This window comes from Athene noctua, chromosome 15 (genome assembly GCF_965140245.1).
Source record: "Athene noctua chromosome 15, bAthNoc1.hap1.1, whole genome shotgun sequence".
Lineage (NCBI taxonomy): Eukaryota > Metazoa > Chordata > Aves > Strigiformes > Strigidae > Athene > Athene noctua.
Window position 1 is genome coordinate 19,760,375 of NC_134051.1, and position 20,946 is coordinate 19,781,320.

The 20,946-nt window shown below is 48.3% G+C and overlaps 1 protein-coding gene across 2 annotated transcripts; it reads left to right on the forward strand.

The window, feature by feature from the left end:
• Nucleotides 1-103: 103 nt before the first annotated feature.
• COG7 (component of oligomeric golgi complex 7) lies at nucleotides 104-20,438 on the forward strand. Of its 2 annotated transcripts, none has more exons than XM_074919016.1 (17): nucleotides 104-373; nucleotides 816-964; nucleotides 1,462-1,578; nucleotides 1,759-1,927; nucleotides 3,730-3,812; nucleotides 4,580-4,702; nucleotides 6,517-6,715; nucleotides 8,796-8,923; nucleotides 9,521-9,675; nucleotides 10,824-10,940; nucleotides 11,473-11,538; nucleotides 12,272-12,458; nucleotides 13,465-13,605; nucleotides 14,066-14,149; nucleotides 16,103-16,217; nucleotides 17,993-18,136; nucleotides 19,552-20,438. In XM_074919016.1, exons 1-17 carry the CDS (start codon nucleotides 208-210, stop codon nucleotides 19,716-19,718), a joined length of 2,310 nt encoding a protein of 769 aa, XP_074775117.1. In that variant the 5' UTR covers nucleotides 104-207; the 3' UTR covers nucleotides 19,719-20,438. The 2 variants fall into 2 exon arrangements, with proteins under 2 accessions (XP_074775117.1, XP_074775118.1); XM_074919017.1 differs by having other exon boundaries at nucleotides 259-373; nucleotides 773-964; nucleotides 19,552-20,437.
• The last annotated feature ends 508 nt before the right edge of the window (nucleotides 20,439-20,946 follow it).

Below are 20,946 nucleotides of genomic sequence, written 5' to 3' on the forward strand. Positions count from 1 at the left end.
CCTGGCAGCTCCGGTGCGGGCCCGCCCGGCCGGGCCGCGTCTCCGCCCCCGAGCCGGTGCCTGAGGCGGGCGGCGGGGACGCCCCGCGGACGGTGGCCGGGCGGGGCCCTGCGCGCAGCCGCTACGGTGGCCGGGAGGGGCCTGGCGGCGCGTTTCCCGGTGCTCCGCGGCTGTGCGCGGCCTGTGCGCGGGGCCCGCCCGCCGGCCATGGATTTCTCCCGGTTCCTGTCGGATGACTTCGAGGTGAAGGGCTGGGTGAACGCGGCCTTCCGGGCCGTGCAGCAGGAGGCCCCCGGCAAGGTGGACGCTCACGCCGCCACCCTGGTGATGAAGCTGCAGCTCTTCATCCAGGAGGTCAACAACGCCGTGGAGGGTGAGGGCGCTGCCCCGGGCCGGTTCCCTCGGAGACCCGCCGGGCCTGTGCCCGCGCTGCGGGGAGCGGCCCCTGCCGGGGGTCGGTGCCGGGGGACACTCCGTCGCTGCGGGGTGCCGAGGCGCTGGGACAGGCTGCCCGCGGAGCGGTGTGTGCATGCGGCACCCGCGGCCTGGTTCAGGGGAGGACTGGGCGGCCTGAGGTTAACGCTCGGACCCCACGATCTCAGAGGTCTTTCCCGAACTAAACGATTCCGTGATCAAGTACATATTTAACTTTTAAAGATACAACTAAAGTTTTGTGGTCTAGCGTTTTGTTTTGTTGTTTGTTTTCCTGTATTTTTTTTTAAGTATTAACGATTACCTAAAATTACTGAAAAAACCCCCTCTTTCCTGCAAGGGTCCTCAGGCCCTCCCCACTGTACCGCTTGGTGTTTCTCTAGAAACGAGCCACCAGGCTCTCCAGAACATGCCCAGAGTCCTCCGGGAAGTGGAAGTCTTGAAACAGGAGGCAACATTCCTGAAGGAGCAAATGATCCTTGTTAAAGAAGATATCAAGAAATTTGAAGAAGACACGGCTCAGTCAATGCAGGTAGGTTCATGTTTTGCTCTGTATTTATCTGCAACTTGTGAAATTCTGAAGTTGCCAGAGTTGTTTGTATTAAACAATCCTGGGAACTCAAGACAAACCCACTTCTACCACTGATGGTAGAACAGTGGGTGTGACACAGAGCGGTGGGATCTGCATGTCCCGAGGCACAGCTGGTCGTGGCTCGGTTCAGAGTTGCTGTTGCTTGACTGGGGACACTGATTTCTGCCCAGATTTCTGCCTGTTGTTACCTGGGGTGTGTAGCATCTTTCAGGCAAAGGGGATACTAAAAGTACAAATCCAGAAACCAAACTGACCTTTTGTTGTTTGACTTTGGAAGTTGATTTAACATCTCTAGCTCTTTCACCCAACTCCCCCCTCCTTGTAACAGTGTGATCATTTCATGCTTTTTTTTAAACCAGCTCCCATAATATAAATCTGTGACAGTTATCTTTTCAATAGGGAACTTTTTTTTTTTTAATTTTTTTTATTTCCTTCAGGTCCTGGTAGAGATTGACCGAGTGAAATCTAGAATGCAGTTGGCTGCCGAGTCGCTTCAGGAGGCAGACAAATGGAGCACATTAAGTGCGGACATTGAAGAGACTCTTAAAACACAGGTACTTATGCCTTATTTTTCTTAGTCTTTGCGCCTTCAGCTTTCCAGAGAAACTGCACTTAACAGTAGGTTTTTGAAGGGATTCTAAAGCATGTACCTGTTTGTAAAACGTCATTTTGGAACAGGTATTAATGCTTTCTGAGGTCGTGTTTGGTGAGCGGGTTGCCTTTCCCCGTGGCAGGATGTGTCTGTGATTTCGGCCAAACTAACCAGCATGCAGAGCAGCCTGGCTATGCTCGTGGACACGCCAGACTACTCCGAGAAGTGTGTGCACCTCGAGGCGCTGAAGAACCGCCTGGAGGCCATGGCCAGCCCTCAGATTGTTGCTGCTTTTAACTCCCAGTCCGTAGGTCAGTGACTCTTGGTGTCGTTTGCTATCAGGGTTTATTGTCTTCAAAACGTACAATGTTGTTTGGGTGGGCGGTTTGCCCTGGGGGCTCCTGGCACTGGGCTGTGTGCTTTTCTGTTGGAGCCAGACGCCGTGAAGTGTTACGTGCTCTGCAGTGCAGTGGATCTTTGATTTTCCTGCGGTTTGGTGTATCTGTGGGCACTGTGGGGAATAAGGAAAGCGTGAGCTGCTTTCACAGGCCATGAAGATGTGTGAAATGGAGGTGGTGATGCAGGGCTGCCCTGGGGTCGTAGTTTAGTTACACCACGGATGCTCTGCGGGTGGGAAGCGCTGCTCAAGTAAGCAGAAGGCCTCTGGTTTTGCGTTATCGTAGTGCTAGTGGGCATTTCTCTTACAGCTTGGGGTTGTAATCAAGAAGGAAGTTTGTTTGGAAACATCCTGACTCCTTACTACCTCGTAAAAGCTGGTTTTATAAACTCTCCTTTAGAAGATTTGACTTCTGGGGCTGTTCTTTGTGCTCCTCCTTCCCTCTCCTGTTGTCCCAGCGCTTGTCCTGGTTGTTGCCTCCCCTCTGCCCGCACCCCGAGGTCCCGGGGAGGACCCGGGGCCGCGGTGCTTCTGCTGTGCTGCGCGGCTGCGGCCACGGGAGGGAGCCTGGGGGAAGGAGCTCTGTCTGCTGCGTTTCTAACAGATGGGTTTAATCCTTTGCCGAGATCTCTCTCCTCTTCTCCCTCCCGTTCCTCTTCCTGCTTTTCTTTACACAGCCTCCTTTTCTTTCTTGGACTGTGCTTGTCACCTTCACAGTGGGTCCCACGCCTTTTTTCTGTTGCAGTACATTACCCTTTACAGACAAATTCAAGGCAAAGGATGACGTTTTGGAATATTTTCTCAGCGTAGGATGAAAGTAAATTGAATATTCATATGCTCTGTGAGTTCTCCACCAAAGAAAACGTTTAGGTGCAAGAAAACCGCTGGCAGCAGGTCTGCTGGTGCGAGGTCCTTTGGGCGTACCGTTCAGAATAATTCCCTTTGGGCACTGTTTGCATTCTCTTTCAAAATCTATTCTGGGCATGTGGAGACGTTGGCTTTTTTCCCATTGAAGAGAGTTTCTGTGTTTACTCTGAAGTAATGTTTTTTCCTGAAGTCCAGCTCCTATAAATGTAATACAAGTCCATAAACATATCCCCAGAGCGTCCGTATTCGCTATCTTCCACAGCTGAAGAACACTTCGAGTTCCTTCATGTGCTGGTTTCTCTGCCTTCTGGGTCCTGTTTGAAAAACAAGGTCTCGTTACTGATTCCTCTAAGCCCAGCTGTATTTTGTGGGCGGAACTGTAGTCATCCCCCTCACAGTACAAAAGAGACTCTGGGGGAGCTGGGATTTCAGGGCCTTGTGTGAGAGCTGACTGTGCCCTTAGCCTGGGTGTCAGCTTGAGGAGTGGTGAAAGCGAAGCTCAGGACTCAGAGGCATGTTCTGGTTTTGGAGATAGCGGCTTGTCTCTGGAAAATAACCATTTCCTCCTAGGAAATGCTCTGGTTTTACCTGTCTTTAATACTACATTTGCTGCTTAAGAAGTGTAAGAAGTTAAATTCCTTCTTCGTGTCTGCTACCCGTTCTCGTTTGAGTGTGGGTTTTGGGTGGTTCTGCTCCTGTTTGAGAAGATCAGCAAACTAAAGGTGGAAGTGTGGCTTTCTGTGTAGGCCGTTGTGCATTCTCCCTTAGAAGAATTCTCTTGCTCCATTAGACTAAGGTCTCACCCTCTGACTGGGACTGACTGTTAACTGCCTATTTTGTTTTGTTTAGATCAGGCAAAAACGTTTGTTAAAGTCTTCACCGAAATTGATCGGATGCCCCAGCTTCTTGCTTATTATTATAAATGTCACAAGGTAAGTATTTTGATAATATTTTAATATGGAGGAATAAAAATTTGGATTCTTGCTTGACTTGGACTGTAGAGGGAGCTGCTACATCGTGTATTTTACCTTTCCTGGTGGAAGGAGGATGGAACCTGTTCTTTTCCGTTTTTCATTCTCTGAGTTCTCTTCCTGGCTCTTAACAGCCTTGGTTACTCCCCGTGTTTCAAGAGTAATTCCCCATTCAGGGCTTTGTGTTCCTTCCCACAGCAGACATAGGATATGTGCGTTCTGCTTGATTTCTCTGTGCCTTATAGTTATGCTTTGCTTTTCTTGGATTTGGCTATGTCAGTAATAACTTTATTGCTGCAACGTGCCAGCTGCTGACTTCTGTAAACTCTTTTCAGGTAAGATTAAAAGTTGGAATTCCAGACAGTTCGGTAGCCATAACCCGATCCTCAAATTTCTCTCATGACTGTGACTTTTGAGGATTAAGTTCAAGGCTGGGGCTTGCCAAGTATTTCAACTATTATGTGGGGGTATCGGTTACAGTCTCATTTTATGAGTAAATACCAATGTTAATTAAATCTTTGAATCAACTAAGAAGCCTCTAGCTTCATGCTGAAGGTCTTTTCCTTCTGTGGTGCAGAATTATAGCAAAACGTTACGCTGAAATCTGGAGCGAGGGTGGGCATTGTGTTTTAGCAAAAGCTCTTTGCCTGGAAGTTCTTGGTTTGAACTAATGAAAGATCCGTGGGCTGGCAGCTCTCCTCTCAGAACGGTTCCTGTTACCCCTGCAGGTGCAGCTGGTGGCAGTGTGGCAGGATCTTTGCCAGAGTGACCTGAGCTTAAACCGCCAGCTGACTGAGCTGTATGACACGCTGCTCGGGACCTGGCACTCGCAGCTGCAGTGGGCGACACAGGTGCAGTGAGCGTTTGGTGTCGGGGCAGGTGGGGGGGGACAAGGCCCAGCATCCTCTTAATTCTCATGAGGGTTCCAGCAGTTCATCGGCGCTCGTGCTGTGCCTCGTCAGAGCAAGACAGGGCTTGGGACCTGCTCGCTTCTTGTCCAGCTCTTGCAGACGAGGTTTGATCTCTGGTGTTCCACCAGCAGCAAGGTTGCTGTGTTATTGACATTAAAGCTGCTCTATCGCTTTCATCTGTATCTTAAGTTAAATCTAATTTGTTGGCGTTGCAAATGTGCTCTCTTGCAAAACATCTGAAATGCCTGAATTGCTTTATCACTTGGCCTGGAGGAAGCCCTCAAGGTCATACTGGGCTGATTCATGTCACTCTCTAAGATATCTGAGGGCTTCTGCTATCACCCTTTGGAGTCTGTGTACTTGTTTTTCCTGCCAAGAATAATGTAGGATCCAAAGAAGTTGTCTTCCTTTAGTGAAATGGAGAAATAAGTTCATATTGTTGAGCCTGTAAGAGTTTTTCATCCATGAAGGGTAAGAGATCCTTATCTTCATGTTACGAAGCCTGGTGCAAGTGCTAGGCCTGTGCTGCAGAGCAGCTCAGTGTTTCCTTGAAATGTATTTTTTCTGCTTGATGTTTCGATGTGGATTACAGGCCAGATGTCAGCTTACATTTTAGCAAATATTCTTTGAACTGGGGATTGTGAGAGAGAAATGGCACACGGGGCAGAGCTCCTGTCACTCAATTTCCCATGTTGATTCTGCTTTCTGAAGAATCCTTGGATCTTTTTCATGGTGACCCCAGCTTTCAAAGCAAATGAGCGACAAAAAAGTCACAATAAAAGGCTGTAATGGGTTTTCTGCTGGTGGAGTTGAGGATAGTGCATGTAAATACAAGTTCTCAGCTGATTATAGTCTTTCCAGCCTTTCCAGTAGTGACTTCTGCCGGACCAGTAATTTGGATCGCGATGTGTAGTACTCTTTCTACATGTTTTACCAATACATGTGTGTTTTTCCCAACACACCTGAGTAAACTGGGTGCTCTGTTTTCAAATGCACTTTTCTGCCAGGTGTTTTTTCAAATTACCGCAGTGCCTGTGTTCTGCTGAATTCAGTTTTTGACCTACACCTATCTTCCAGTTTCTTGGTTGCCGTATTCAGCGCACAGTTTCAGTGGTAAATATGTATTGACCTAGACTTTTGTACTCAGGCTGTCCTGCGTGCTAGGTCAGTGAGGTTCCTGCAGTCTTAGCAGACCTCTTTTGTTGTTTTTTTCACCCCTTGAGAAGTTTTCCTTGTTTGTTTTTGTTCCCTTTTGGTTGGGAGCTCATGTTATCTGAGGACTGTGGTCTGTCACTGCACAAAATGTCATCTTCATGGTCTGTATATCACTGTCTCTCACCAATAGGTAATTTTATATTAATTCTTTAATAGAAAGAAGCAGTTTTCCATGCTGGGTGTGAAAAAGTCCAGGCTGGGCTGCTGCTGCTTTTTCTCCCAAGTCTGTCTGCCCTGGTTATGTCAGCCTCCCTGCTGACAGCATTTGCAGCCCCCTCAGTTCTGCCTCTTCTGTCCCTCTGTTCCAGGAGCTCCGTGGCAGGGGCCTAAGGGCATCTGCTTGCCCCGGGGAAGGGGTGCTGCTTGTGTGCAGGCTGCTCGCCTGCAGGAGGGCTGAGGGAGGCCGCAGCCCCTGGGCAGGCAGGACCTGCCGGGCCCGTGCCGGGGGTCTGTACGCGGGGGGGCTCTCGGGAAGCTCTCTGCTGATCTCCGCTGCCTGTCGTCTTCCTCTGAGATAAGCTGCTTTTCTGCTACCCCAGGTTTTCAAGAACCCCTATGAAATTGTGACTGTGCTGTTGATCCAAACCCTGGGAGCGCTGGTGCCTTCCATCCCTGTCTGCCTCGGCACCGCCCTGGAGAGAACGGGCCAGGAGACCAAACTGACCAGGCTGCTGGAGCTCTACGATGCCACCGTCCACTTCGCCAAAGGGCTGGAAGTAGCAATGCTGCCAAACCTGAGTAAGGCTCTTGCTCTGAATTGTGTCATTCTCTTCTGTCTACTCCTTTGTAAAGTTCCATTGTGGGGTTTTGTTTGGTTTTACACAGAGGGAGAGATTCTCTTCTACTGTATTAACCAGTTACATGGTGTTTGCACCTTTGTGTGCATGTGTGTGTATCTTACACTAAAGATGTTGACAATCCTGAACAAGTTTACTGAAGCAGACCTGTTCTGAGCATGCTTGCCATACAGGGTAAATAATGTTTAGCACTTTTCCTTTTACAAGCATTAGTATTTCTTCTGTCTAACAGATGAGGAAATGTCTCTAGGGAAGCTCTTTGTGCAACCCATTGTGAAAGATCACAAAGCATAAAAGTTGAGGAGTTTCCTGGAATTAAGTCACACCTTACTAAACAAGAGAAAACCTGCTTGCAAGCTGCATCCATTGGATGCTTAAATTCTGTTTTATAGTTTTTCTGTTGCAACTGGCTTACGTTTTAATCAAGTGAAAATGCAGGGCCAAATATTATCTCTGATCCGTTGGTAGTTTATTCCCTAGCAGAATCCTCAGTGTTTGGTTCAAAATCTAACCTGTGCTTTCCTTACTCTAAGATGTTCGTCATCTCATTGTGGTCAGGACTTGATGAATAATTCCCACAAACCACAAAGGAGTGAGGTGCTGTTTACACGGGTTTATGCCTGACTTGAACTGTTGGCTATTCATAGTCCTTTATTAATCCGGTGGAGCCCCTTCAAAGACCGGTTAGGGGAAAATCCTAAATTAAAGCTAATAGAGCATTCCTAATGCTGTGTTTCCTGTGTTTGGTTCCTCATAACCAAACCCAGATTCTTTCCTGGTCATGTAAATTATGATTACTGGGCAATTTTAGGGACTGTGACTGTCACTGTGTCTGGTTTTATTGCCTTTGTGATTGTGTCCTCTTGTCAGTCATTTTCTGTCCTTGGCTTGGCTTCACTTGTGCTTCGTAATAGAAATGATTTAAAAGGACTTGAAAAAATGATGTCAAATTCTAGAAGATGATGGAATAGGAAGACAGCTGAACTGTTACCCGAGTGTGTTAGAAGAAAACCCCAAAAACTTTATTTCCATCTCTTTTGCAGTGGGGTGAGATGTTTGGGAAGAGAAATACCTCAAGAGTGGAAGGGCCGGGTGACTCATCGGAACAGAGCCAAACCAGTTCTGCCTGTGTGTGTGTGAGGGGAGGGTTCAGTGGTGATTCACAGGATCGTTCAGGTTGGAAGGGACCTTGGGAGATGATTTAGTCCAACCTCCTGCTCCAAGCAAGGTCCGCTATGGGCTCAGACCATGTTACTCAGGGAGTTGTTCAGTCTGACCTTGAAAACCCCCGGCCACGGCAGTAGCACAGGCTTCGGGCAACCCGCTCCCTCGCCTGCCCGTCCTTAGGGCACAGACCTTTTCTCTTGCATCGAGGATTCGAAGTAGTTATGGTTTCCTGCCGGTCTGAATTTGGCAAATCTTCACAATAACAGCTGGTGTCCAGTTCTAATTTGAGAAATAATCATTCAGACCTGCTTTTAGTTTGGGTTTGCAGCTCCCTGCTCAACAGAGCGGCACTGAAGTGCAAAGTTCGTGGTCCGCGTTGAACTCTGGTCGATGAACTCCGTACAGTAGTAGTGCAGAGTGAATTGAGTTCAGTGTCAATTATTTTAAGTATGAACCAGGTTTTCTGATAAATGAGGATTGCCCCTGTTTTAAGTTGTGGGAGTAATGTGTTTCACTTCACAAACGGTTTCAATACTTTCCTTCTACTGTAGGTTGGAATGTTTAATAGATTTTTGTCACCCAGGCTGTTTCGGAGCAGTGAGTGATAATTTTCTTGAGGCACTTGTTGAGGTAGAACATCTTGGTTTTAGGAAGCAGGTAGAGATAATAACCTTGTTTTCAAAAAAATGGAAAAAAAAATAAAATCTATGTAGTTGAGACGTAAAGCTGTTGGGCAGCATTCCAAGCCTGTGTAGGCAGCATGCTCTAATTGAAGAACTACTGCATGTTGCTTGAAACAAGGTTTTTAGTAGCGTGTTGATCTATTTGTAGACTAAACATCTGATTCTTTGTAGAGGAGCAGAACCTGGTAAAAGTGATGGAGCTGGTGGAAGCAGTGTATGGTCCGTACAAGCCCTATCAGCTGCAGTATGGAGACCTGGAAGAAGAAAATCTCCTCATTCAGATCAGTGCCGTGCCCCTGGTAAGGCAGCCGTCTGTTCAACGACAGTGAGGCTTGAAGCTTCTGCTAAAGACGAGGGTCTTTGTCATAGTTATTGCCCTCTTTCCTCCTCTATTTATTTATTTTTTTTAATATTTCCTGTTTGCAGTATATTTTTTACTGCTAAGTAAACTTTGTTTAAGAAATAAAGTTAATTTCGGCAGCCTTGTCGGGTTGGAGGTACCTTTCTTCCTCTCCTTCACCCAGTAACTGGCCCTGGGTGGATCTGCTGGAGAAAGACTTCACCAAAATAGTACTGTCAGCCAGGAGCCTGCACGAGGTTCGATAAAATTTATTAAGAACAGGAGCTGGGGGAGGAAAGTCTTTCTTTTTTGTAGAAGATTCTGTTGTTGGCAGAACTGTTTTTCCTTGAGGACCTGGTAAATGTAGGATTTGACAGCCTGACTTTTATTAACAGTGACTGTGCAGGAGGGTGGAAGCAACCAGCGTTGTTCTCCCCGTAAGCTTTCGCGAGGTTGGAGGATACGGAGAGCAACATGTTACAGAAAGTGTCTTGTCTTTAACGCCTGGACGCTCACCGAAAGATGAGTGGAGCTCATCTCTGTTGTTTCAATTTAGGAGCACTGGGAAGTAATTGACTGTGTCCAGGAACTGAACCATTCCGTCAACAAACTCTTCATTCTGGCCTCTGGAGCCATCGACAGCTGCATTAAACTCACGGATGGGCTGGGCGTCTGTGGGCTCCTCAAGGCCCTGAAGGCTCTGTTCACAAAGTAAGGTGCTTCTAGTTACACTGCTGCTTTTATCTGGAGGGAGTAGCACGTGTTTGGTGTGGGGCCAAGGACGTTGTAGTTTGTGAAAACCGGCCGAGAGTGGAAAGTATCTATAAACATGAATCACCTGATATCCCCTCCTACCGCTTCATTCGGGCAGTGGCTGTTTCTTAGGGGAAAAATGGAAGCGTTTTAGGGCTAAATTGAAGACTTGCCTCAGCTGCCTTGTGTGCTAGTTGGGCTGAATTTTCATGTTTAATAAATGTTTTTGAAGGGGAAGATGTTTCCTGAATAAGACAAAGACAGATTAGGCCGGTGGAAGTCGATCTCAGTGGGGAAATACTGGGACAAGTGACCTCACATGCAGAATCCACCTGCAGGGGTGAGATGGCCCAGTGAGGAAGGTTCAACAGAAGTTCTTATCTTAAAGTGACGCTGACAGCTCGCTTAGGCAGCATGCCAGCCCTCATTCACTCCGTAGTTCCTGATAACGACAGAGCTGCTCACAAGGTATAAACCAAACTGTTATCGTGGTGCCCCGTGGGGAGGAGGAGAGCACACTCCTCTGATCTCACCTTCTTTATGGGTAATGTGCTTACCTCCTGCTTATGGGCATTATTTAAAAGAAAAAAACGGGGGTGTGTGGAAAACAAAATGTTCTTCTTTTTATCCATGTTCTCATCTGGGGAGTAGCTGAGAAAACAAATTCATGAGATTGTTGTCACTGTGTTCCTGGAGTAAGGGCCAAGTGATGTTGGAGTAGAAGTAGCCTTATAAACTTTTTCTGGCCTTTCCTAGGAGATGTGATTAGTGTTGCGGTAACAAAAACGTCTTACTCGTACCTTATCATGGGAGTGGAGAGTTCCTAGTAACCCACATGCAGCACATTGAAGCCACACAGTACCTGTTACTCTGCATTTCTCCCTGTCTCCTGGTGTGGGCTTGAGTGGGCTGTGGCTGAGCAGTTCTTCACACCTGTGTGTTTGGACTGGAACAACAGTGTCTCTTCTGAACTGCTTTTAATATTTCTGGTTCTTATTTGGCCCTTGTAGAGGACTGGACAAATAAATCGCAGGATGTGCAGTTACGCTGCTCTCTAAGCCATTCTCTTATGCTGGTGCTTCTCTCCTCCCCATTTCTCCTCACAGGTATACATCTGACTTTACAAATACTTTGCAGTCTATACGAAAGAAATGTAAACTGGATGATGTCCTATCAGATTCCCTTTTCCAGGAGGACTGGACTGCATTCCAAAACTCTGTCAGGTAAAGGGGATTATTTTTGGTTTTTTTGCACAGCTCAGAACTGATTTTTGTATCAAAGTCGAAAGGGAGTTACTTGGGGTCAGTTTACACAAGTTCTTAGCGCAGAAGGCAGGGCTATGCCCGCGTAGCTGCGGGGAGCATTAGTTCAGTGCCTGGGTTTCAGGTTGCTGCTGGCACAGTGAGTGCTGTGAGGCTCCCCACCCTGTCTGGAGCAAGGCTCTATGTCATATTGCTGGAAATATCAGCAGCGCTTAGAATTTTTCCTGGTGACACTGAGGTGGCCTTAGCCATGGTGACAAGAAGCAGCGTGTGGATGAGGCTGTTGGGCAAAAAGATTCAGTATGTTATCAGATGGATGCTGAGTTAAAGCCAGATTAACTCTTGACAGAGGTGTCCCCTGTGCACTGTGGTTTCGTTATGGCATTTTATAATTACTTGACACATGTCTGAGATGGGTTTTCGAGGGGGGGGAAGGTTCTGCCATTATCTGCCTCAAATCTCACAACGTGTGTGTTTGTCTCACCCTTCCCAGGATAATCACAACTTGCGGTGAGCTCCTTCGTCAGTGCGGAGACTTTGAGCAGCAGCTGGCCAACAGGTGAGCTGCTGAACTTAATTCACGACCTGTCAGCATAGGTACCAAATAGAAAGAAAACAAACCCCGAGGTACTTCTGTTGCGTAGAGCATGGAGGGAAAGCAGAGCCGCTGGGATCTGCCCCCACTGCTCCTGCCCGTCTCGTGAAATGTCCGAGACAGGTCACAGACTGTCCCGGGCCCTCGCGGGGATCCTTCCCCTGGGATCCCTGGCTGGGCAGCCAGCGGGCTGGGCCCCGGGAGGAAACTTCCACCAGGTCAAATTGGCAAGATCCTCGCTCCCCTTGTGACCTGGGGCGTGAGTCATTTGCGGAAGTGACTCGAGGTGTGCCTGAAGTGATCCATTCCCTGTAACTTGAGGAGCGCTGGGCACAGGCAGCACGAAGATCCTCCGCTGTGTGTAAGCCCTGTTCAGCCTCTCGTACGCTGAGATGCTTTAGTCTGACTTGAGTGCCTCTGCTTTGTGTGGGACACGGGCCTGCAGCACACAGGAGCCTTGGCTTGTTCCGTATTTGCTAGACATCCTGAGAGCACAGTCCTCCCTTTTTCATCCCAATATTTTTGCATTTTTTGTGTTGCACAGTAGACGTGAGAGTTGGCTGTAGTTGGTGTCTGCCAGCCGTGAGCGCTCATCCTTGCAGTAACATAAAGGTGGTGCTGGTGCTCGGACCAACGTGAGAGCAACAGGGCTGATCTTGGAGGATTTTGCTGGTGATTTCTGTGTATTTGTTTTCAGGATTTTATCAACTGCTGGGAAGTATCTCTCGGACTCCTACAGCCCTTGTAGTTTTTCTGGCTTTCAGGATAGCAGTTCTGCAGAAAAGAAGAGCTCTGTAAAGAATCCCTGGCAGGAGTACAATTATCTTCTGAAGGAGAATCCATCCGAGCATGCCAGCCTTATGGAAACGCTTTACACTCTGAAGGTAGCGTGGTGCCTGGGAGAGCCTGCCTCTGTCACGGGGTGCTGTTGGGCCCACGGTTGTGGGTGAGCGCAGGATTCCCCTGCAGCCTGATTACATTTCATCCTGAGCTTTGATGGGCTGTGTTCCAAGTCTCCCACAGAGACACTGTCTGACCTGCAGAGAGGTGAAATGTCCAAACCCAGGAAGTCTGGGCTCATTCCACCTCTCCCCAGATCCTGGCTGGGTTCTGTGAACATACCTCACCGGTTCAGGTGGGGGAGATTTTGTCACAGGACGCACCGGGAAGATGGTGTTGGAGCCATCTCAATTTCTGGAGCCCACATACTGGCTTCTCAAGACTTCCTTTGCCACTTACACTCTGCTGCCATATCCATTCTGAAATACAATTCTGCCAGATCATTCATGCATGCATCTGTGAACAGAGTAGAATGACTCTGGTTATCTTCCTGAGGATCTAAGTTATGTTTGCCATCGTCAGTCACATGTAGTGGCGAAGCCAAGGTTATGAGTTCTGTCTCTTATTTCCTCAGAGTGTTTTGATTTCTCTTGCACTTAATTTACCTGCAACTTGTGCAGCTCTGCCTTCAGTGTTGGATGTTTGACATTAAACCTTTGCTAAATACTGAAGTTCTGGAGGTCCCCTTCACGTAAAATGTTTGTGTAGTTCCCTGCAGGGCATCGGTTAGTTGTGCCCTTTGAGCAGGAGGCGGTTCTGCCATGTCTCTGCAGGTTTCTCAGTATCTGGCTTGTGCTGGTGCCTGGCGTGGCGCAATGGGATCCTGATTCTTTGTTTCGCGTTTCAGGGAGCATTGCCGATGTCTGTCTTGAATAACTTGTGGGAATGGGGCATCCCAAAGGATGTGGGCTGTGCCATTGCAGAGGAAAGCTCCTTTGTGTTAGGGTGGCCTAATAAGGACCTCTTGAAGAATGTTAACATAGCTCCTCTGGGGTGGGTTTAATGACTTGTGTATGAAAACATTTCTCTGTGTCTCTGCGTGTGTGTTAGGAAAAAGGTACGAGTAACCACAACCTGCTGTCTTCATCACGCTCTGCCCTCAGCCGCCTCAACCAGCTGGCACACCACTTGGCTTTTGATTCTGTTTTTCTTCGGATCAAACAACAACTCTTACTCGTTTCGAAGATGGAGGTGAGCAGTGGGCACATCCATCTGATCCGCGCTGGCAGGGTTTACCCGTGGGGTGCCTCGGGGTGGAGTGCAGCTCAGTGTTGCTTACCTTTCTCCTTTTCAGAACGTTTCCCTCTGGTATCACATTTCTTGTGTGAGCTGCAGTCAGTGGAACAGTTTACCTCCCTTCGTCCACAGCATTCACAACAGTCAGCTATGTTTGCAGGCGCTGATGTTTGTTTGAGATGTTGCTCTTCTAACCTGTGTGAGCCTGTATTTCCCACGGGGAGCTGTGTGGAAAGGGGGGGTGTGCCTTGGGCCTGAGGGAGGACGAGGGAAGCAGTTTTCTCACCATCTGTGTTCTGCTTGCGAGAGGTCCTGGGGTAGCCAACAGTTCGTGTCACTGGTGACCCCCTCCTAGAACACCGATAGACTTCACGCACCAGAAACTCAGATTCTTTCTGCACTTTTTGCCTCACAGGGCTGGAATTCTGGTGGCATTGGTGAGACCCTGACAGATGACCTGCCAAACTTCAGCCTGACTCCTCTGGAATATATCAGCAACGTAAGAGCACACAAGGGTACTTACTGGGGCCCCGTGCTGGGGGAATCTTGTCTGTGTTTCCCCAGTTCTTTGTAAAATAGTGATATTTGCTAAAACTGTTACATGATGGTGACATGGTGACAGATGCTCTCAGTGGTCCAGCCCCCATCAGTAGGGTTGTGCCGTTCATTGCAGCTTTTATGAAATCCCTGTCAAGTTCTGGAATAGCAGAAGAGCATCGGGAGCACAAGGAGTGGCTCTTCTCTGTTGAACTGCGCTGTTTGCAGTGTTCTCTCTGGGGTGGGAAATGCCAAATTTTGGTGGTAGGGGTGAGTGTATCTTCACAATGCTGCAGGTCCTGTAGCGGAGGAGTTCCTGCAGTGTGTGTTGGCGTGATTTCATCGCACTACGAAGTTAAAGTCTTGAGCTCTTACCCCTCTAATCCCCACGTGACTCCCTGGTTTCTCTTTCTGATGGAATAACAATGAAACCTTTCTGGCCGTGGAGTGTCTGAGTGGAAGAGGAGAGCGAGCTGCTCATTCCTTCTGGCACTGCTGGGCTCGGCTGCTGAACGGCGGGCACAGTGCTCTCCCTGCTCCTGCCCGGCGTTTCAAGTCGCTGCCAGATCTGCAGTCCAGATATTAATATTGGCTGCTATTATTATCTCCATACAAAGTATAATTTGCTAAGCGAGTTTTTTATGTTACTGTCATTCTGTGTGTCACACGGGGAATGGATTTTTCCAGGACAGGCTGCAATCAAAAGCTTTTAATATTTTGATTTCCTCTGGCTTATGGCCTACAAACAGTTATACTCTGCTTTTAAAGCTTAAAAAAAAAAAATGTATAGAAATGGGTAGTCAGTCAATTTGTGAGACAGTTTTATCATGGGTAGTTTGAATGTAGCTATCTGAGAGACTTGTACGAGGTTTAGAAAGGTCATGGGCAGTGTATGAGGTAAAACTTCAAGGGCAGGTTGCTGCTGAATTGTAAGTAGCTTTTTAATTAACACAGCTCACCAAGAGAGGGGGCGGTGGGAAGAGGCTGAATCTGCTCACCTGCCACTTCAGCTGAAAGTTAAAACCGAGATGTGTATGATCGTTACTTGGTTCTGTGAGGAATCAAAGGACGTTTCTGCCTGTCCGAGGCAAAGAGGAACTTCAGAAAATTTCAGATACAAAGCATTTGCTTTCTGACATCTTTTCAGATCTACCCTTGATCCTGCTGCCGAGTTGATAGGCGGGCCAAGACTGAGCCAAGGCTTTCTCTTGGGTCGTCTTAAAATAACACTGCTGCATCGTACGGTAAAATTGAAAACTAAAAGAATAAAGTAGAGCTGACAAACAAATTGATGTGTCATACGTGCTGTGAGGACGGAAAGGCAGGTGATGGGAGCTCTGGGAAAAGCTGTTAATGAGCGTGCTCTGTAATGGGGAGGCAGAGGACTCTGAGCTGTACCTGCACCTCGGAAGATTCTCTGCACCAGCAGATAATCATTTGTAAGCAGCACAGTATTTGTTGTGTGCCTGAAGTTACGTAGCTCGTGTGCAAATTTGTGAGCCTGGTCCCTTCTTGGGAGCGATACGTTTCTGTAATTCATTATTGTCACTTGAATATGTATTTCTTCTTCGGTAGTTTCATTTGGTTCAGTGTCTTAAATTCTGCTCTAGAAGACAAATTGCCAGGAAGACTCCAGAGATCAAAGATTTGCTTGGAGTAGCAGTGCTCTGCACAGTTTTTTCTTAACATGATTGTTTCAATGACTGGTTCTCTGACCTCACGAAAAATTATTTCTTGTACAAAGTGTAATAATGAGAAAGAGCCAATGGGTTTCTGAGCAAATGTAGGTTAGGGAGTTGTTGTCAAGCTCAGCTTTCTGCTTTCAGGTGTGGATTACTGCAGTTGACTTTTTTTCTCTAGCAAAGTGCTTGCTTCACGTTTCTTTAGTGACAGCTCTTTTGTGTTTTTATTCTAGATTGGGCAATATATTATGTCGCTTCCTCTCCACCTTGAGCCGTTTGTCACTCAAGAGGATTCTGCTTTGGAACTGGCCTTGCATGCTGGAAAACTGCCTTACCCCCCAGAACAAGGTAGGGTGAAACCAAAGACTTGAAGCATCCGGGGGAAAGCTTTTCCACTTCGACGTTACGTGGGTGCGATGTGTTATGGTATCAAAGCTCTTTGAGATCCATTTCCTATCGTCTGGTCGTGCTGTTTCTTCCAGGAATCTCTTGGTAATACCCAGAAGGAGCCTCTAAACGAGTAAAACTTTCAGCTTTGTTCCAACCAGAAGCTTTAGCTTGGTCTGTTTAAGTTTAGTGTCTGTTAAAACTGTGGTTTTGGTGCAGGGTCCCCATCTGCTGAAGCAAACAGCCCTGCATCGGTGATCATACGATGTATTCTTACCCCAGACAGCATCGAAGCTGCGATTCTTGCAACAGCTGCTGCCTGGAACTAAGCTGGTATGAGGCTGAGGCTTTCCAGCTTCAGGCCCTAGAGAAATCTGGAGAGAATGTCCCGTAAGCTTAACTTTACACTAGCCACTTGTAGTATAAAATACACTGTCCTCCATGGCCTTGCTGAGAACCACCAGCCCCTTTATTTGTTGCTAGAAAAAGAGGAGCCCCTGAGCTCCTTTCTTCAGGAATAGATTGTTCTCAAGCAGGATAGTAATGATGTTCACTTGTAAACAGCTTTTTCCTCTGCCTCTTTTCTCTGTAAATCCAGGAAAAAGTGCTGTTACACCCTGCATGATAAGCTAACCTACACCCTTCTGTTAAGAGGTTAGGAGCCCACAGCCAGGAGCTGGTCTGCTCTCTGTCTTGTTTTGGACAGGTTTTGCTTCTTTGGGAATTTCTTTTCTTAACAGCCCAACCTGTGTTCTAGTCTCTGTAGTCCCATTCTTGCTCCATCAGGGCACAGTTCTGGAATGCTGACCACTTCATTTCAATTCCTTTTTCATCCTAGATAAAGTCCAGCTGAAAAATCGTTAGAGCTCCACTGCTGCTTCCAGTGCTGCCCGAGTCCTTAGCGGTCAGACCCACCCGCGGGGTTAAGCCCCGTGCCGAGGGCAGCGGCGGGTGCTGCGGGCGGGTGAAGCCCAGGTGCCTCTGCAAAGCTTCCTCTCCAGAACACACGAGGAGTTCTTCCCGCCTGTCTTTCCTCAGTTTCTTGCAGCAAGCTGAGTTTTGGCTTGTGCTCGTTCTCCAGGTGGCTGTGCTTACCTGTTGTGTCGTTAATCCTGCTGCAGTTAACCACAGTAGCTGCATAAAGCCCCGGCAGCTGGCAGCGCACCAGGGCTTGCTGTGGTTAATCTCTCCTCGGTGTTTATTTCCACTGACAATCAGGGAAGTGTAGAGCTTGGTATTTATAGTCTTCCTGCAGCCTTCTGAGAATGTGCTCTTCAGTGCAGGTTTTTGCATTACTTGTTCTGTCATCTTAAAGCATGTACGTGTTTAATAGCTCATTAATTTCCCAAACACCAGTGAACACAGAAGGCCTTTGGGGCTTGAAAAATCCCCTGTGAATCCTTGTCATTGCAGTAGTTGGTAAACTACTCCTGGGAGGTGACCCTGTAGAAGGTGCCAGGCAGTGCCCCTGACCCCGGCACTGATCAGCCCTCCGAAATTACTTCCCCAGAGACGTAATAGAGGGAACTCAAGTGTTTTGGGTCTTGGGCTGACTTTCACTGTTGTATAGCAGCAGGGCGGATATGTAACTGCTTTGACTGCTCCAAAACCAGCTGATAGACTGGTTACTGAATGTCCTGTTGAAGAAGCAGTTAACCATTGATGAATTCTATTTACAAAACCAGCAAATGCAGCCGAGTGGGACTGCTGACGGCTAACAAGAATTTTCTGTGCAGGAGACGAGTTACCTGAGCTGGACAACATGGCTGACTACTGGCTGGGCTCCATCGCCAGAGCCACGATGCAGACCTACTGCGAGGTCATCCTGCAGATCCCGGAGCTCTCGGCCCACTCGGCCAAGCAGCTTGCCACCGACATCGGTAAGCCCGGTGCTGATGCTGTAACACGCGGGCTGCCCTGTCCCTGCCCGAGGTTTGAAGAGAACTGCAGTGAGGGTTTCTCCTTTGGTCGTGAGCAGGGCTGACCCCGGCGTGGCGGGGTGCTGCTCAGCTGCTCTTTCACAGAGTGTCCTGTCGCCTCCCTCTTCGAGGCAGGGGTGGTGTTCAGTATGTACTTGCTTCTTCACTGCCTTGTGCTTTTGAGTGTCAAAGTCCTTCTGAACGGAGAGGATTCCCCTACGCACCAGTCTTAGCAAGAAAGAGGTGTGTATTCTCTTTTCAGGTGTGGCACAGCTCTGTCCCCCCTCATCTGCGTTCTGCCAGGACATGCCAGGGGACGCAGCACATGCCAGGCCTGCTGGGACGTGCTCCAGTGGGCCATGGCTGGTTGATTTTTCCATCCACTTGATAGCTGAAGTAGGGGAGATCAGCTAAAGGCCTTCTAAGAGTAATTGTGGAGTACTGGACCAGCATCCTTTTTTACAAAACCCACAGGATCAGCTCCCCTGCATGGCTTAACTCTCTGTCCTGCTGCTCCGACGGTGCCGGGTGACTAAAGCTACTTTCATCGTGCAGAAATCTTCAGCCCCAAAACAGGAGCCAGTTGGCCCGTGGTGTTCTCCTGTGCCACACGCTGTGTGAGGAGGACTGATGGAAGGTGTAGGGGAAGGTGTTTCTGCAGGATAGGGAGGAGATGGAGTTTTCTTATCCAAAGCTGATGGAAGTGTCACCTCGAGACCGCTACAGCCGCTGTAAACGCCAGTTAGTCCGTCCTTTGCTGCAGATCGTGGGTGCTGACTTCCCCATGGCCAAGCTCAACAATAAGGATACGACAGTATCTCCTCCTCAGCTCACCTGAAGGTCTGCTTGAATGCCACTGAACTCAGCCTGAATCTTTTTTTTTTTTTTTTTTTTTCTTGGCATTGCTTAAAAACGAGCCAGTGGATTAGAGGCTGGTTGCTCAGCGTTCTCACTGCCATCCTGAATTCCCCAACTGACTTTGAATCAGTGAGCTGGAACTCCCTCCTGCCTCAGCAGCCGTTCAGCTCTGCAGACCTGCCCGGCTGCCCTGCAGGCTCCGTGCCTCTGGCAGTGTGAGGATGATCCTTTATCGGGGACCCGGTGACTGACCACCCCGGGGGTGTTTGTGTGCAGATACTGAAACGTGGCAGAACGTGTCTCAGTCCTCAGAACAAAACAGATGGTTGTCTAAACCAGTGTGCAGGAAGCCAAAAATACACACCAGTCAGTACAGTGAGACTCCACACACGCTGCCATTTTCTGTGGCTTTGAGCTGGCAGTGGCAGGATTCCAGCAGCCGTGATGAGCGAAGGGTAGCTTCCATTTGCACAGTGTCTGTTACCTGTTCAAATACCTGTTTATCCTTAATCTTACAGATTATCTCATAAACGTGATGGATGCCCTCGGCCTTCAGCCATCAAGAACACTGCAAAATATTGTAACTTTGTTGAAGGCAAAGCCAGAGGACTACCGTCAAGCTGCCAAAAGCGTGCCGCGCCGGCTGGCCAGCAGCATCGCTGCCATGAGGGGCCTGGAGGGTTAGCTGTGACAGCCCTGCTGCCCCACGGCCTCGGGGCCGGAGCTCTTCACCCCGCGTTTGCTGCCCTAAGACTTGGCGAGGACACTGAAAGTGTCCCTGGAGATTAGGGGAAGTTATTTCTGAATAACTTTTAATAAATGCCTTTGTCTAGGAAAAGCTTGTTCCATGGTTCCATCCTTAGAGGAAAGATGTCCTACAGCCAGGTTTACAGAAAGCGTCTGGATGACCTTGAGTAGGCTAGGCACTGCCGGCTTCTGACTAGAAACGTTCTGCCGGTTGCGGGAGAGTTCATGCTTCATGGCGGTAAGATGACTGGCTTTTTCAGAAAATTTAATCAATTCTGAATCTAAAATTACGGGGTAGGTGCAACAAAGATGGGCTGATTGGAAGCTTTTCTACCTGGAGGCAGTTGTCATTGCTCAAGTCTGTCATTATTCGCGCAGTCAGGAAGACAGTCTCATCACTTAGAGGGTGAGGCATGATCAAGCTCAAGCCTGAGAATAAAACCAGTTTTGTAGGCTGTTCCTTGTGCAATTAATGTATTCCACTGAAAGCGATGGAGTTTATAAGAAATTTAATGAAAGCGTTGCTTTCTTGTAGATTTTATTAAAGCCTGGTGTATAGATCTTTGTAAAACAACTTGTCTAGCCTGAGTGTGCTTTCTCAGGAGGAAACCCGACAGAATACAAGAGGCCCCAGAACCGGCATGCGGGCTGTGCGAGACCGCTGCGTGAAGCCTCACGTGTGGACCCCTCTGTTTTGGAGGGGAAAACCCATCTTTCCTCCCCTTATCTGGACCTGCTTCTGCAGTTTTCTCTTTTTTACCACCAGATGCCTTGGGGGAATAATTCCTTACGTGATGTCCATGTCTTTGTCTCTTCTTTCCTTGACTTAGTTCAGGCTGGTTGAATCGGTGTTTAGCCCGATCCACAAATCTTTCTGCTGTCTTTACTTTTTGGCTGTTTTTTTTCCCCCGGCAGCCTCTGTCTTGTGGCCAGCTCATTTCTCGTCCCATGTTGCTGCATTTGTGCTGCTCCTCCTGGGCCTCGTTAGCCCGATGTGTTCTCCGCTGGCTGCTTGTGCTCTTCTGCACGGTCCCACGTCTGCTTTCATCGCCCGACATCTTTTCTGTGGTTTGTAGCACACACGTGTCGTGCTGATACAGGCCTGTATTTTACCAGCGGTGTATTTTTTGAGTGGAATTGGATTTCTTTGCTCTCATTGGTGATGT